At 35.4% G+C, this 18,317-nt stretch overlaps 1 protein-coding gene across 2 annotated transcripts in view; it reads left to right on the forward strand.

Moving 5' to 3' along the window:
- Positions 1-306: 306 nt before the first annotated feature.
- LOC145247927 (palmitoyltransferase ZDHHC14-like) overlaps positions 307-18,317 on the forward strand; it is a 355,339-nt gene continuing 337,328 nt past the window's right edge. Inside the window, exons 1-2 of one of the 2 annotated variants that reach the window (XM_080109566.1) lie at positions 307-827; positions 1,950-2,616. In XM_080109566.1, the coding sequence (XP_079965692.1) occupies positions 1,958-2,616 (659 nt within the window). In that variant the 5' untranslated portion in view covers positions 307-827; positions 1,950-1,957. The remainder of the gene's footprint in view (positions 828-1,949; positions 2,617-18,317) is intronic. The other variant, XM_080109567.1, reaches the window with a different exon arrangement.

Raw genomic sequence — 18,317 nt, forward strand, 5'->3', positions numbered from 1 at the left:
AATCCACTTGAAGAAGGTCGAAGGTTCCACCGGCCGAAAATAACTAAAGTATTCAAAATATAAGAATGGTAGTCAAAAATAATCTAAATTATGAATCATCATCTTAAAAATTTCGAAAACTCAAATTTAATTTTGTGAAAGTTGATTTTTTTAAAATAGTTATTTGTATTCAATTTTAATTAAGTGAATTTATTTTTACGTCATGTTTTAACTCTGGGATGAACTAAGTTGTCCTGTAGAGCCACCGGTTGCGCGTATGGCCTTCCGTAGTTAATCAGGTGCGCTGTTTCCGGTTTGCATGCGCATGCGCAATGAACTCCGTATTTTTCAGGTCAGTCAAGTGATGTAATGCTTCTTACAACAAAACTCGCTTTCTCTGACGTTTCCTTAAAAACCGTACAGAGGTGAAATTCACACGGAAAATAAGAGAACTTACAGGCAAATGGAAGCCAGAATGAAAGATTTTACACAGGAACGTCGGTGTGGACCTTAAAATAGCTGGCTCGACCAAGACGTTTTCTTTTTTGTTGTTTTATTATGTGGCCCGACATCACACGACGGGGGAGTCGCCGTGGTCCAGCCTAAGCTTTGCAAGCAGTCGACATTAATATTAAAGTCTTTTGTTTAAATTAATCCTATCGGAACGATTAATCACGAACATTTCTCTCTCTCTATCTCTCTATATATAATCGACAAATATACACGGACTAAAATAGGATTTTAAAAAATTTTAAGGAAATCAACACAAAAGCTACGGATTTGATTATTTTAAAAGGGGGAAAATCGTTTTTTGACGGCTACGGAAGGAGCTAACGTCAAAAAAAAAAGTAAGCCGTGTTTAGACGTATTTTTTGTTTTTGTTTTTAAATTAAGCTCTAACTAAACGTTTTAAAATTATAGATCATATTATAAATGTAGAATACTTTGGTTTACAGTTTAAGTAAAACTTTGGAGGTATATTTTTAGGTGTTATTGCTCATTTTAGATTAAGTAAGACTCTTAAAGTCACGTATTGAAATAGATAATCCATTTCAATTTGTTTTCTAGATAATTATAATTACAATTTTTTATTTTTTTATTTTTTAGTCTTTGATTTTTTTTTCTTGTTGAAAATGTCATTTATAAATATTAATATATTATCATTTTAATTTTTCATCGTAACATTGCAGTGTAATCCTCTCCAATCCTTGGCCCAAATTATATAATTAAAAACTATATAAATAATAAAAGTAACTATTAAAAAAATGATTTGTAAATTATAAACATTGGATTTTTATTTTTTATAATTACATTTTAAGGTTTATTTTATAATTTTTAGAGCCTTGCTTTGTACATTTTTCTTAGACCACCCTCTCCCAAGCAAAAACAAAAATAAAAAAATATATATTTTACTAACAAATTACTAATAACTACTCATATTGGTATAACCTCATTTTTTATTTTATTTATTTTTTTTTACCTAAATTTAAATATAAATAAAATTTCAGTAAAATCTTATTTAATGCTAAAGATTAATTTGATATAATATTGGTTTTCGATTATTCGAACTAACTACTGTTCTCATCTTGAGTGTTATTTTCAGTAGTCCGAAATCATACAAATTCAAAAACACAATATTAGTTTTGTTTATTTTAGACTGGTCTTTCGCTAAAATTTAGAGATAAATTCTTAGATTATTTTTTTAAATCCATTTTTTTTTTTTTTAAATATAACTTCTGTTGTAAACGGATAAAACTATAAATATTATTATAATTAGGCTTTACGTAATTTTGTGAGATTTTAATTCTATATATTACTGACTTAATTGAATTTCTCCCATTTCCTTAAAAACTATTTTTAGAGAAATCTTTAATTTATAATGTTTTTTCTTCGCTGAATATTTATTTATTTATTATTATTTTTTTTTTGATCGAGTAATTAATATCATTTATTATTACCGTTATATCTAGTCCGTTACATGCCTGAGGACGAAGGTGATAACAGTCTGGGACTGGTGGTCGTCGTTGGAGACGAAGACGAATCCGATAGACATTTAGAAGCGGAAATCGAAAGAAACGGACGTCACTACCAGCATCATCATCGCCGCCATCACCACCACAACAACAACAACATCACGAAAGATCCGGAGGAGGAGGAAGAGGAGGAGGCGAATAAAAAGGACACGAAAGAAGTGGTGGTAGTTGTCCGTGCGAATCGGCAGCAGCGGCGGCGGCCCGTGTTCGAACCTGCACCACCGGTGGTGCCGAGCAGCGCTGCGCTAACGACTCCTCCGCGGCGGCAGCAGCAGCAGCCGGCCCCGCTCCCGCCTGCGACGACCACCACCATCCGGGTCGTGGGGGGCATGAAAGATCATCCGACGTCGTCGTCGTCCTATACAGCTGTCTCCACGGAATCGCCATCGCCCACCAAACTGTCTTGCTCCTCGGACGACGACGACGCCACCGACGGCATCAAGAAGAAAAAGAAAATGCCGAAGAAGGTCCGCAAATGGGAGATATTCCCCGGCAAGAATCGCTTCTGCTGTGATGGCCGCGTGATGATGGCCAAACAGACTGGGATTTTTTACTTTACGTGTGCACTCATCATTGTAACCAGTGGCTTGTTCTTCTGCTTCGAGTAAGTATTAACCCTTTTCTTATCCTTATCCTTTTTTTTTTTTTTTTTGTATCTCTATGCTAGGGGGAACATAAATTATTTGAAAGGAAAGTTTTAAGTTCTCTCCAACTGCAAGAACTTAGACACCAGGGTCAGAAAGTGGGATTGATAAGTCAGCGCTCTCCAGAGGAGGGGCACCGTGACCTGCAAAATATCCACGGGCAGAGCTGTCGGCATTTCCCAGTAAACGCGCTTCAGATGATTAGCAATAAACTAACCCCATCTCAAAGAGAGAAGGCAAGGCCTGGCAGGGTGGACCTCCTAGAACTACACAATTAGGAAATTAGTCAAAAACAATTTATATTGCTTCACCTACTCGTGTGTGATCTATTTGCATTGAAAGTATCTCACTTCCAACACACTCCTCTACCAGTTTAAGAGTCAAATATGACCTCAGATTGAGTACTGTTGCCACATCTGGGGAGGAGCTCCTAAAAGCACACTTCCCTACCTTTTCATGGTACAAAACATCTTTGAAATTTAATGGGAGATGACCCTTTTCCTCTTTCTCACAGAAGACACGTTGCTAGTCTATCTCTGCTCTATTGATACTTTTATGGTAGGTGTTCGACTGAGCTCCAATCTATGGTTCCTCCCCGTAAAATGTTCACAACAAATACTTCCATCCATCCATAGCCTGTAGTCCCTGAAGGGGCATACATAGGCCATCCACAACTTTTTGTAGATACTTTTGTAGCAAGGAGTTCTTTTTTCGGGGTGAGGGTGCTGGCCCCACACCCAACCTTCCCAGAAGATACATAGAGCGCCTAGCCTACTCATCTGGTACTGGCCTAGCTCAATGTTGCTTAACTCCAGTGATCTGACGAGAACAAGTGTGTCAATGTGATTGTGCCGTACTTACAACAAATACTTGCCTAGCTGAAACAACCACCATCAACTTACCTCACTCCGTATCTGTGGCCAAAATAAATGAAAATTTCATGAGTAGTTTCTTTCTTAGAACTGTCTATGCAGCGCAATACTGTTTGTCTGCTCCCTGGCTGACTATAACATTGTCATCTTGAAGACTAATGTGAATAAATTCATCTTGCGTCATCCTTTTAGATAATCTAGTCCTGTCCAAATTCCACTGTGCCTGATCTTGTCTCACGCTCTACTTAACACAATTCTTACCCTTGAGGATCCTCTGGACCTTGATAAGTGGTGACCCTCCAAGTATTAAAAAAAAAAAAAAAAATGAAACCCATTAACCATTGTTATTTTAGGAAATATGGTACCTTACTAGAAGGACAAAGATAAATATCTTATCAAGGAAACCACTTTTCTTGGAAGTTTTTAAATTTTTATGACTATATTAAAACAAACAAACTTAATCTTGAATCCTTCATTGGAAAACTATTTTGCTAGTAAGTCGATTAAGTCTCTTGCAATCACTATTAGCTTGCTTCCAAAAATCCACACTAGTCTTAATATTATTGTAGGGATCATCAGTGGTTTGCCATGAAAAGCTGTCTTGGGGATTTATATATGGGAATATATATATATATATATATATATATATATATATATATATAGGAAGTAATATCCTATATAATAAAACATTTTTCCCTTTTAAATTCTGCAATTATAGGCAAATAACGAACACTTATGCAAATATTTTCGACTTGACACCACTCATAACACTTCTTACGTGTTTTACAAAAATGTTTCTATATATTTACTTATTGTAAAAATTATTACATTTATTCCAAGATTTCTGCCTTTTCCAAAACCTTTTCTAAGTAGAGACTAGCAATCCTATTACCTCCCTATAAACTATCTACTAACACACCACCACTCTATACCAGGTCATCTATATATATAAAAGGCAAAAGCAGCGCGAGCATTTTTGTATGTTCAGCAAAGACTTTTTTCGCCTGGGTTCTCCAGGGGAGGAGGTTACTATTTTTTAAAACTGTTTATATAGGCCCTAGATCATAATATCTACGATTTGTGAAGGGGCGTTGTGTCTACATTTATTTTGATCAACTTTTGTAAAATTAGCGCTATTTCGTTCTGTAACGTGTATAAAGTGAAATGAAATTGAAACAATTTCTCTTCCTTAGCTTTTGCGCCGGAGACATTCAGAAATGCGGTGAAAACCGTCATATCAGACAATTGCTATTCATTTGGACACTCCCCTTGTTTATAGGGAGCTGGTTTTCCCCTAACATCCTGAGGAAACAAAACAAAGCCAAAAAAGCTGCCTGTCAGCCAAAGTTAAGTGCAGGATTTCATTTCCCTATAGCGTGATGTTTGACCTCATTAAATTTACGTTTGAAATTGTTTAATTTCAACCATTCTCACATCTCTGCCTGTTTAGCATAATGGTAAGATGTCAGGCTTTTTTTTTTTTTTTTTTGCTTTCGCCTCAAGGATTCTGGTTCGAGCCTACCTGCCTACCAAAACTTTTTTTTTTCATTTACACCCGGGCAACGCCGGGCACCCCCGCTAGTTTCTTTATATAAAAATAAAAACTTCTACCACACTGCAAGGTTCTATGATTCTCCTAATATATAAAATGCAAATTTTATACATATCAGAATCAATTGGATCAAGAACAGTTACCAAAAGGTAAAACTCAAGCTCGATATTTAGGATATTAGAGCTTATATTACATAGAGTGGAAGTTATGAACTGGCTTCACAAAGGTTTTTGTTTTAGGTTTCGAAAGAGTCAATAAATTCTTGGTAATACAATAGATTCCAGTGAGTGAACTGACACAACTATAAGAAAAAGTATATCTGCCATATGGAGAGTTGACTGTTGACAATTTTACAACACGCAAGGATCTCATTGTATATGAGAGTGACAGCATACGACACGCATGTTAGACCTGTACTCTTGTTAGAGAGAGGTGTCCGGGCAATTAAAGAACACAATAAGGCAATCCCAGGAAAGGTGACCTATAATAGTGTTACGGCGCTGTATCTGGGCAATCAAAAGAACACAATGAGAAAATCCGGGATTTAAAACGACCTATATCCATGATGCCTGGGAGTGTCAATATTACATCAATCGGCCAGGTAAGCTAACCGATATTAAATGGGTTAGACCAAAACCAGCAAAATGTATAATAAACAAAAGCTGGCTAAAATAAAGTAAACCGGTCAATCAACAGGAACTATGAACCAGAGAGTTGCAAAACAATAAAACAAGCTGGCGAGAGAAAGGTCAACAGGTCAAAGTGATATAAATAAAAGAGCAGAGAGAAAATAGAGGAGAGGAGACACAAAGCAAAATACAGGTTGACACAGAGTTCTGTGATCCTTCTTCCACTAACCTCCACCGCGCTAGGATGATTAGTTATCACTGTTATTTTGAAGTGTACAGTGTAAATAAACAAGTCTGTATTAAAAACATAAAAAGTGTCTCATATTCGTTTTAACATGAAATAACTTTTCGTTTGTACGACCCAGAGAACTTGACGATAATAGCCCATTCATATATGTAACACTCTGGTCTGGCTGTGAAATGTGATTGACAAAAAATGGCAAAATGATATGAAACCGGCTGTAGCATCTTGGATGGAGAAAATTGTTGGTTTTGCTCTGCAGAATTCCATAAGAAAATATGTTGCACGATGACATTTCAATTAATATGGCCATCGTTCCGTTTTCAATCATTCAACATTCTCCAAAGTGTTTTGCACTGACATTGATGTCTTAAAGCTGATGACAACCTGGTCTTGGCAGTTGGCAAAATGGTAACAGGCAGAAAAAGTTGGAATTCATTCTCGTAACGTCTAAACTCTGTGTTAGACAAGAAGACGAAAATGTTGTCCGGAAACCAACACGTTGTGTACAGTTTCAGTCGCAACAGAGACCAAGACAAAGAATATGAAATAACTCCAACTCGCTTGTTATTTGCAGCAACAACATTTATTTCCTCATTGGTACAGCCGTGATGTCACCCTCATGATCTAGAACGTTCTCCACGTCGCTCACAAGATCCCAAACGTTATCTTTTCTCCCGTGATCGTTCTCTCTCTTTTGCATAGTCCTTTTTTTTTCCTCCCACTGGTGACGTCACTTTGCATGCGTTTACATAAGTGCATCTGTGTTATGTTACATCTGTATATCCATTAACGTTTTCCTCCCTTTCTTTATCTGTATAGTAACACCATCATCTTATTTCCCTTGGACAAAGGTCTGCCGTTTTTTGACAGCCTGCAGTCTGTCTCAGTCATAGCTTGGTTGTCTTGAGAATTAACTTGATACAAATTCTATTGTTCTTGTTAATAGTTTGTATCCAAGTTTATTTTATTTTATTTATTTTTTTTTTTAATTCGCCTTACTTTCCTCTTGCCTTTCACTTTAAGGTCTCTGCATTGCAGGTATGAATTCCAGTTATTGAATTTTATGCCAGAAAATGATGGGGATAATACATCCTAGTTTTCAATAGTAAAAAAATACCTCGATAATATTCGACAATGAGTTCTGTGTCAGAGTTTGTAGAACGAGGAGGATATGAAGAAGATCAAAAGTTATGTTCAGTCTCTTCAACAGGGGATCAGAGTTTATTAACGTCAATGGCTCAAAACTGATGGCAACCTGATCCTGGCGGATGCCACCAGCAACATATCAACCGGTAAAATTGGAAATCATTCACGAAACATCAAAGCACAGCATAAGACAAGGAGAGGAAAATGAAAAATAATAAAAAAATATTCTTTACATATTTCTATTAACATTTTTCTTTATCTGTTTGGCAAACATTACTATTTGAATTCAGCCATCATCATTGTATTTCTCTTGGGCAAAGGTTTGACATTTTCTTGCAGCCTGCAATTTCATAGTATTGAGGATTGATTCGATTCTCTAAGATCCTTGTTGATGATTTCATCAACGAGAATCCAAGTTTTCTTGGCTTCTACAACTTTCGTTCCGCCTTCAGTTCTCTGCATTTTCTTATGAGTTGCTCCTTTCGACCTGGCTAAACCAATGGAGCTGCCTGTTCACCAGGGGTTCATCACGCTTGAGTATATTCGACCTCACCAACAGGGTATCACAACTGATGTGTCAGGTTTGACCCGACATTACATATCAATATGATCATTGTCTTATCATTAAATTAAGGACTGGGTGAGGACCCAGCACTCCACTTTTTACACCATCACACACCTAAGAAAACTGCTATATACCCTCCCGCTGGTATTAAAAGGTATAGCTTGCGATGTTAGTTCGTAAAATTTACTCCATACCAATTTTACTTTAATGGTAGAGCTAAACTTGCAACCACCTCCAGCACTCAACCTATCCTCAAGATAACAAAATTAGTGGCATAAGTTATTTTGGTGCACTTATTGTACCGCGCTATTTTTTTAATAGGATTTTAAAATTTTACAATATCTTTATTTTTTATTAAATTGTTAGGTGAAACTACAGAATAGTTACAAAACACTCTCAACTCCCCATGTTAAGAGTGGCTTTCTAAATAGTTATTTTGGCACAGTACAAAAAGTGCAAAATCACCATTATTTTAAAGGAAATACAGTTGGTAAATTAGTCAAAAAAATAATTTTTTTTTTTTACTAATTCATTTGTGACTTATTTGTGTAAAAATTGTTATAATACAAAGGGCAGTTGTCTGTGTGTATGTATGTATGCATATATGTCTGGTTAAAACTTGAAAAAGAAAACCCTCAAAACAAACACAACATTGATATTTTTTGATCAGTGTTGTCCCAAATGAATATCTAAAATTTAGAAACAAAAAAGAATTATTTATTCTTTAACCCTGAACTGTTGCAAATTTTGTCATTTGTTTTCCAATAACTAAAGGGAAGTAATTGATTTTTTTTTTTCCCCCAAGAAGTTATTTTCCTTGCATCGACTCCTTGCTTAATTTATAAAAGTGTGTGTATGTCCAGAGAGAGGAGTGAACTAGGTAGAAAAGAGACAAATGTGGAGATAAAGGGAGAGAAAGAGATAAAAATTTTAATAAAAATGTTACACTTTTTCTCCGGGCTATGCCGGGTAGCCCTGCTAGTTTAAGCTATATAAATAAAACAGTAGATATGTGTGTATATTTAACCAGTAAACTATTAAACTATTGGTCACACACCACTGAAATTAACAGGAAATAGTAGTCGTTCACCAAGGATGGTTTATAATGAGTAAAATCTTTGGACGAATTATTAATGCACACAGAAATATGTCGGCAAGTTGAAATGCAAAAATGTTCATTTCAACTTGTTGACATATTTTAGTTTTACACATGCGCAAATTCATTCATAGCTTTGAAGTGGTTTAATTTTAAATCTTTTTTTATCTATCTGTCAGTAGATCAAACGGTAGAGAGCATGACTGGAGTGCTAAATGTTTTGGTTTTGAGGGAACACTTAGGCCATTCTCTTAGTCGCAAAGCCATTGCTAAAGTGGCATGTTCTCTGTTGGCTGGGGTATAGTCTTGTGCTTGTGCAGTCCTAGGAGGCCCATTTTCCCAGGCTTTGAGAAGAGGTTAATTTATTGTAAGTTCCTATGCAGAGTACCTACTGGGGTTTCTCAGGCATTTTTTGCAGGCTGGAGTGCTCTTCCTATAGGGCAATGGCTTCTCAAATCCCACTTTTCAGGCCTCGAGATAAGAGGGAGATAAACAACCACTGTCAGGCCATCTGGCTGCCTGCCATAATTTGTTTACGGATTATGCCAAATTAATATTAATAATTTAGCAAATAGCTTTCTGATATACTAATCATGTGTATGCAATCAACGTCATAAGATCAACTAATTTGCATCTTGCTTTGCAAGAAGTCATCTCATTAATTATTTTTATTTTCTTATCTGATGATTGTTTCCATTTTACTATAACAATTTTAGGTTCTTGTCCAAAATTGTCCTCATATTAAAAAACAAAAATGAAGAAAAATCTATACATGTTACACAAAAATATCACATTCCAAAAATCATGTAAATTCATTAAGTAGTTTTATTTTTATAAAGAAAATCATTTTTAAGTGATTAATAGGAATTTGTACACATTACAACAAAAATCTTACAAGTTTGAATTGTTGAGTTATTTCCCTTGATTTTTTTAGCCTCCGCCCCCCCTCCAAATAGTAGGCAAGATAATCGCTCCTTGAATGCTCATAAAATTCGATTTTCTTATTTAAAAATAAAACTACTTAATTTAGATGATTTTTAGAATATGATATTTTTGTTTTGTTGCGGATATGTACATCGTACATATTTTTCTTTATTTTCGTTTTTTAATATTTGGGGAATTCTGGATGAGAATTCAATTTTACTTCAAAATATTTATTATATCATGGATAAATGCTTAGCATTTTTTTTTTTCTTTTCTTTTGACCTGGACATGAATCCCACTACTGTCTAATAGTGTTCAACCCTAATACACGCCTTTTAAAAACTTTACTGTAGTTTCATGCTAGACCCGCTTATATTCCATACATCTGTGTGTATATTTAAATGAAAGTCCAAACTGAGCTGAAGATCGAATTCTAACAGTACTTAAAAAAAAAAAAAAAAAAAAAATCTTGGTGAATTGTCTCCTGAGATGGAACCAACACTATGGTTTGAATTATTCATTTACAGAAACTATAAAAATGTACACTTGAAACAAATTATGCACAAGACCATAAAAAATGTGGGGAAAGTCTGTCTGTTCTACTCTTAAGTAGACTTTGATCCTAGCCTGAAGACTGGGTCAAAAATCTATTTTATTTTTTAATTCACATCAAATATATATATATATATATATATCTCAGGAATTGGAACTTTTTGGGGTATCGGTATTTGAATCGAAAAAATTTGTTCCGATTTTCTGAATCATTCCTCAAAATAACTAGATTCGGCATTAAATAACCTGAAAAAGGTTGATATGCTGTAAAACAAAAACAACCAACTGATTTTCTGATGCCAAAAACGATTCCTTTAAGTATCTTTTTTTTTTTTATTTGATTTTGGTTTAAGAAAAATCTTACGCTGCTGGTAGTAATAATAAAACAAATATTTATTGATTTAAACTTTCAGTAAAACTAAAATCTGTAGATCCCCCCCACCCCCATCCACAAATGTTTTTACGTTTGAGAAAATATATTATATGCACATTTAAGATGTGTTTTTACGGTAATCGTGACAAAATAACCATTTTATAGTTAAATACTTATAGATTTGTAAAGAATTGGAATTGCTGATGGTATCGGAATCAAAAAAATATTGGAATCATCCCAGCACTAATATAGATACTTGTATGTATAATTTTCATGAAATAAATAACTGCTTGGATGTTGAGCATTATCAAATAAATACAGGAATTAGATAAACAATCCTGTGAATCATTATTATGAAGAAAACACTTCCGTCTGCAAATTATACTTTTTTCTTAACCCTAGCCAAAAGGAAAACGTGTATTTGAAGAATGGTTCTATAAAATACCAATAAAATTTCGCCAGAAATGATATATAAAGATGGCTTCATGGCTGGGTTTGAAATTCATGACCGGCAAAGATTGTTACCCCTACACTGATGATTGCGTAAGCATAAAAAATTAGTGTCTGTAGGAAAAAAGAATAATTATTATTCAATTAGGAACCCGTGATTTTTGGAAAATTTACAACACTCTAGTAAATAATGGGCAATCAACAATTCCCCCACTATCAATCAATCATGAGGTTATTTGCACAAGCTAAAGTGCTTGTCAGTCGAATTGCCTCAAACTCCACATTGTACCCATCAAATCACTCCCTCCCAGGCTTTCCTTTCCAGACAGATGCCACATTAGATGATTTGAAAATCACCCCTTCTCAGGTGCACAATATAAAAAACCTAGACACCTCAAAAGTATGTGGACCTGATCTCATCCTTGCTGTGCTATTAAAAAAATACTCCACTAAGGTTGCTCCAGTTCTCTCCAAACTTTACAACAAATGCCTTAACAAATCTTACTTTCCTGACTGCTGAAAAACTGCTTCTGTGGTACCAGTTTTCAAGAATTCTGACAAAAGAACAGACCCATTAAATTATCGCCCCATTAGCCTCCTCTTACTATTTGCCAAAATATTTGAGTCCATAATTAATCAAGCTCTAATCCATCACCTTACAGCTGCTAAACTTATGACCGACCAACAATATGAATTTAAGCAAGGCCGTTCCACAGCAGATATCCTAATTGTAACCTCTGAACGTATATACCATTCACTGGACAAAGCAAGGGAGGATAGAGTGGTAGTCCTGGATATATCTAAGGCTTTTGACAAGGTATGGCTCAATGGTCTTCTCAGGAAAATCAGATCATATAGTATCACTGGACGAATACTAAACATAATTAAATCCTTGAGTAAGAGAAGAATCCAAGTTATCCTCAACGGTCGTATATCTAAACAATATGATATAAATACAGGAGTACCTCAAGGGCCTATCTTTGGCTCTTTATTATTTCTAATGTTCATAAATGACCTCCTGATAAAATTGTTTCTGAGATGTGTATATTTGCTTATCACACCACATTCTATAACAGGCACAAGGGGAAAACAAATGAACACATATCTAAGGAAATGGCAGAAACACGAGAGGAAGACCAAATCTGTAGTGGAATGGAGACAAAAATGGATGGTCAAATTCAATGCTGCCAAGACTAAGTTTGTTTCCTTCAATAATTACAAGAAACCTTCTCTACCACCAATAGCAATGGCCAAAGACACATTAGCTGAAAGTACTTCTTTTAAACTCCTTGGCCTAACGTTCACAGGGAACATGAGTTGGAGCAGATACATTGAAAGCATTGCCAAGGCTGCTGCAAAGAAGGTGGGCTCTTTCTACCATGCTAGAAAACTACTTATGCCTGAAAGTATCCTGGACCTCTATGAGGACATCATTCGCCCATGTATGGAGTATTGTTGTCACATTTGGCTGGTGCATCTGCTACTAGTGTCTCCCTCCTGTACAGGGTTCAAAAGAAAGTTGCCAACCTGATAGATCCTGAACTGTCATCTAAGCTTCAGCCTCTGCCCCATCGACAAAATGTTGCATCCCTCTGCCCGTTCTACAAGTATTTTAATAGTGGATGCGCTGACGAACTACAAGCCCTTGTACCCCCTCGACGTAAATACCCCCAACAAACCCGACAAGCAGCTAAGTCTCACCCCTTCACAGTGGAGATCCCTAGATGTAAGAAAACTTTCTACTTCAATAGTTTCTTCCCCAGAACTGCTAGATTTTGGAACTCCCTTCCGGGATTCTGCTTTCCCAACTGTACTGACATGCAGAAATTAAAGTGCAATGTGAACAGACCTCTTGCTTTTCATTTCCCTACATAATACCCCTGTAGCTTATGTTCCTGGTAGTAGCCCCTACATTAAAGTGGCACCACTATGCCTTGTTTGGCGTGAAAATGGAATAAAAGAAAACAATATGCCGAACATTGCTACAGAAGAAAAGATGAGGTCGTTAGTGATATGGTACTATGGGATCGCATAGTACCATAGCGCATAATCGCGTTGACTCACCAGTTCTCGTCAGATCACCGAAGTTAAGCAATGTTGAGCATGGCTAGTACCAGATGGGTGACCATTTGGGAATTCTAGTTTCTGTATGCGCTTTCCGATTATCTCAGTGTTCCAGTAGTCCTGAACCTCCACTTGCCACTGGTATTCGACAATGTTGACTCGGGAGAAGTGTGGTTGGAGATTGCACAACTTTTGCCAGAAAAATTTCATACGTAGGCACCCTTACAGTGGATATCCATAGTCTGTCAAGACTGAAGAAAGCCTTTTTTTTTTCTTTTTTCTATGGGGGCCTACACACGTAACCGCTAAAGTAGGAAGATCTGTCAAGACATACACAAAATTGACAGAAGATACTGGCTTACAGCTTGAAGATCTTCCTGAGTCCATGGAAGATAGACCTGTGGAGGAAAAGAGTCAATTTGGTCCGGGCAACCTGATATAATGATGGAAGACTAGCAACGTCTCTTCTGTGACAAAAGGGTTGAAGGGGAGAGAAGCGATCACCCAACATTGTATACAAACTGCAGTTTCGGCATGCGATGACCTCATGAGGATTGACATGCTGCTATAAAACTCAACAATCAACCATTTTTTTTTTTTTTTTGTCTGTACCAGAAGTTCCCAACCTCACTTTGCTTGTGGACTCTTTCAAAGTTATATTATCACTGGTGGATCTCATTAGTCTAGATTAACATTGTCAAGCCAGTGTAGTAGCAGAGCATGTGCATGTGACATGCACTGCATGTCTGTATAATAGGGATGTTCGGTGTATATATAATATGTATAATTATTTCTAATTGTTTCTAGGTTAATAAAAATCAATAATGAATCAATTTTAAGTGCTTGTGCAGTTTATAGACCATGCTGTTTTTCTATTTTTTAGATAGGGTTTTATAGTTACATTTAATTTTTGTGGTATCTTTTATTATATTGTTAGGTGAAAGTACGGAATAATTAAGAATGACTTTATAAATAATAACGTTTTTAATTGAATACGGTCTATAAACTGCACAAAACCAAAATATTTTCCCCCCAATTTTTTTTTTTCTATCCCTGTGAAAAATGTGACTGTTTGGTTTTAATTCAGCAACGACCTTTGTTTTTGTTATAAATAAAAAAAAAAATGTCAAATGTCTAAAGCGACAGGTTTATCACTTTCTTGTCCCATAAAACTCGTTATCTATAAATATTTTGATCGTCAAATGGAACATTTTAAAATTATGCGATTGAAAATAACATAATTGAAAAAAAAAAAAAGCAAAAAATCTTGCGACTAAAAATAGCATATTTGAATTTAATTATTTAAATAACGAGATTAAGAGCGAACAAAATCAACCTCGTCTTCGAAACCAATCAGCATCGCATACAGATTTAATTCAAGTCAACGAGAGACGATAAGCTTGTTGCATTTCTCGCGTGTTATGTGTGAAGCAAAAATCGTAGCACGATTGGCCATCCGTAGAAATCGGCTCTTACAAAAAGTGGGTCAATCGTCATGCGTTTTTATTTTTGCCGGTATTATTTATTTATTTGTTTGTAGTTTTTCTTTCTTATATCGTTTAAACTACTGAATATCTAGTTTTCATTTACTATCTATTAATCAATCATGTTAATTAAATAATCTTAAAGGGTTCGACATTTCCTGTTATTTTGATAAAAAATGAACCTTATTGTCCTGTTTTTTTCCACCTCTGCCATTTTGAAGAATTTAGTAAACATTTAACAGATTATTGTTAGACCAATTAAAAACCATATTTAAATATAATGTATATATTAATAAAATTGTGACATTTGCATATGTTACTTTTTTTTTTTTTTTTTAATTACTACCAATCAGTTATTTATTAAAATAAAAAATAAATACTTATGTACTTATTGTGCGACGCTGAAATAATGTTATTTAGAAAACCATTCTTAACATGAGGAGGGGAGGGCGTTTTATAACTATTCTGTATTTTCACCTAGCAATTTAATAATAAAGATATCGTAAAATTTTTATTTAACTTGAAGATACTATTAAAAAAATAACACTGTGTGTACAAAAATAAAAAATGCAATAGTGTAAATTAATAATATGCAGAATACGGATCGTGCTTTTTTTTTTTTTTTTTTTTTTTTTTCAAGGGCTAATCTGACTGAGAGCGTTCAAAAATAAATAAATAAATAAATAAAAAAAATAATAATAATGTCCAAAATCACCTGGTAAATAAAAATTGCGAAATATGGAACGAACACGCATTCCGGTTATTGAAAGAAAATCATTCATTTAACTGAAATTTGAATAAAATCGACTTTCCTTTGTTTTTTGCGTTGTAAATTTGAAACTACTTTTTTGAATAAGTGTTATCCATAGAAAAACTAAAAAAAAAAAAATTAAATAATTAAAATAAATACGAATTAGAATTTAAATTAAACAAACGAACGAATCTAGTCATAACTCCCTTTTCGTCTGCAATGTTTTATTTGTTTTATTCAACTTATAATTAAATGCAAACTATTTCGGTAAAAAAAAAAGTTGATTTTATATTTTATCAGAAAAACAGATTTAGGTAAAAAAAAAAAAAAATTACGCACATAAGTGTCCAATAATAGCCATTTGTTGGTCTAAAGTGAATAAAAACACTAAAAACTTATTCAGATAGGTAGAAGAGTAACTTATCTGGCTTTTGATAGCATTTGTTATATATATATATATATATATATATATATATATATATATATATATATATATATATATATATATATTTATTTTACCACTTCTTTGTACGTAAGTCGGGGAAGAAGACGAAAAAAAAAAGCTTTACAACGCCAAAAAAAAAACACACGCACACAAAAAGAAGAGGAGGAGTCAGTAGTACAAAGGAGTCCCCACTTATCAAGGCCAAGAGGCCACTCGAGGATAAGGGTTAATAAGTGTGAAATGGTCAATGGAACGATGACATAGTAATTGTTAGTAGTGGAAATTTGGTAAATTGGATTATTTGAGGAGAACAGCTCATCAAGAACTTGTTTACATTGGACTTGAAGACAACCATATTATAGTCAGCAGGAAAGTAGATGAGTTCCACAGGTGTGCAGTTCTAAGAAAGAAGCTTTGTTCATGGAATCTGTTTAGGTTTAGGTACGGATAAAGAGTGGAGGAAAATATTGATAGTGTTTTCAGCTAGACGAGTGTTTCTCATGAAAGTTTAGCGAGGGGGAACCATAGATTGGAGCTCAGACGAGCACTTGCCATAAAAATAATAAAGCAGAGACAGGCTCGCAACGTCTCTTCTGTGAGAAAGAAGTTGCAGGGAAGCGAAAAGAGCATCCCCCAATAGGCTACAAAGTCTATTTTTAACTCTATCAAGGCAGGATAAGGTCTTTTTAGCAGCTCCTGCCCGGATGTGGCAACTGTACTCCATCCTTGGACGTACTCGGGTCTTATATAGGTAAGAAATTGCATCAGCAGGTAGATATCTACTGGATTGATAGAAGGATCCCACCATTTTCCAAGCAACCTTGGCAACAAATTTGATGTACATGTTCCATTTCATATCCGGAGTAATGGTCAAGCCCAAGAGCTTGTCAAAACATGAAGCCTCCCCAAGAAGAAAGCCATTTCAATTGATAGCAGATGGCGGTCAGAGCATTGATGATGTAAAGATAGAAGCTTGGTTTTAGATGCATTAAAAATAACCAGCCACCTCTTTTCCCACTGTACCACATGCTCAAGATCAGAGGAGAGAGAATCGGAGAACTTGGTCGTTTACGGTCTTTGTTGTACTGCCATAGATGGTAGTGTTGTCAGCATAAATGTCTACAAATGATCTAAGGATATGATTTGGAGGATCATTGATGTAGATTAGGAAGAGAGTTGGGCCCAGGATGAACCCTGAGGGACTCCAGCATTAATACTATGAGATTCTGATTTCTGCTCATCAACCACTCTTATGAACCTATCAGAGAGAAATGATTTAATAATTAAGATATTTCCAGCTATACTGTAACTGGAGATGTTGTGAAGTAGACCTTTATGCCATACTCTACCAAAGGCCTTTGATATGTCGAGAGCAACTCCCCTAGAAAGGAAGCCTCCGTCAAGAGATTCACTAATCCTATGAAATATAACCGTAAGCATGATCTGCTGTAGATCTAGCAGAATGGAAACCATATTGTATGTCACAAAGAAGTTTATTTTTGCTGAGGTGGTTGACTATTCTATTTAACAAAGATTCCAGCAACTTACTCATGACGCACAGGAGACTTATTGGCCTGGACTGAGAGGGAGATGACCGATCACCTGAATTCTTAAATACAGAGCATACTGACGAGGTTTTCCAGGATGTTAGGAAGCAATCCTCCTTAAGACAATGCTTAAACAACTTTGTAAGTATGGGAGCTAGTTCTGGTTGAAACTTTTTTAGCACTATAATAGGAATGCTGTCATGGCCAGTTGCTTTACTCGAATCAAGGTTTTTGATTAGCTTGGCACATAGTGTTTTCTGATACAGGAGGAAATACTGGGGGTTGGCTGCCTTGATTGCATAGTGTAGAATTAGTTGCAAAGTTCTTGGCAAAGAGTTTGGCTTTATCTGATGCTGACAAGATTACCTTAGGTCCATTGATGATAGTTGGGATAGAGCACACACTTCTGTTCAGGATCCTGTTCGCTATTTGCCAAAACTGGTGGGGACCAAGCGACTTTGGACTTGACGGATTGAGCATACAACTCTCTTGCATTCTTTATTACTCTTTTACAGTGGTTGCTGGCAGTCCTAAAAGCGGCTTTAGTCTCAGTACATCTATTACGTTGGAAGCAATGGAAAAAGTGATTTCTGTGCGCAATGGCAGCAGAACATTCTGGAGAGAACCATGGTTGGCTGTTAGGTTTTTGCTTGAATATTTTTTGAGAGAATGAAACGGTCTATACCTACAATTAACCATTCCGTTAGGTCTGATACTATAGAGTACACATCTTTTTTAAACATGGAGCGCAGAGGTAGATCTGACATAAATGTACGGTAGCTATCCCACTCAGCCATAGTGTATTGATATACCGTATGATGGAGAGGTATGTCTGAGGACTTATTACATTTCATTTTTATCTTAACTGATACAACCGAGTGGTCGGAAGATCCCAGTGGAGACAGAACAGAAGATGAACATAGCTCAGGGCAAGTTGTAAGAAAAAGGTCTAGGAGACTTGCATACT

Source organism: Euprymna scolopes, chromosome 26 (genome assembly GCF_053919585.1).
Source record: "Euprymna scolopes isolate OS-2025 chromosome 26, ASM5391958v1, whole genome shotgun sequence".
Lineage (NCBI taxonomy): Eukaryota > Metazoa > Mollusca > Cephalopoda > Sepiida > Sepiolidae > Euprymna > Euprymna scolopes.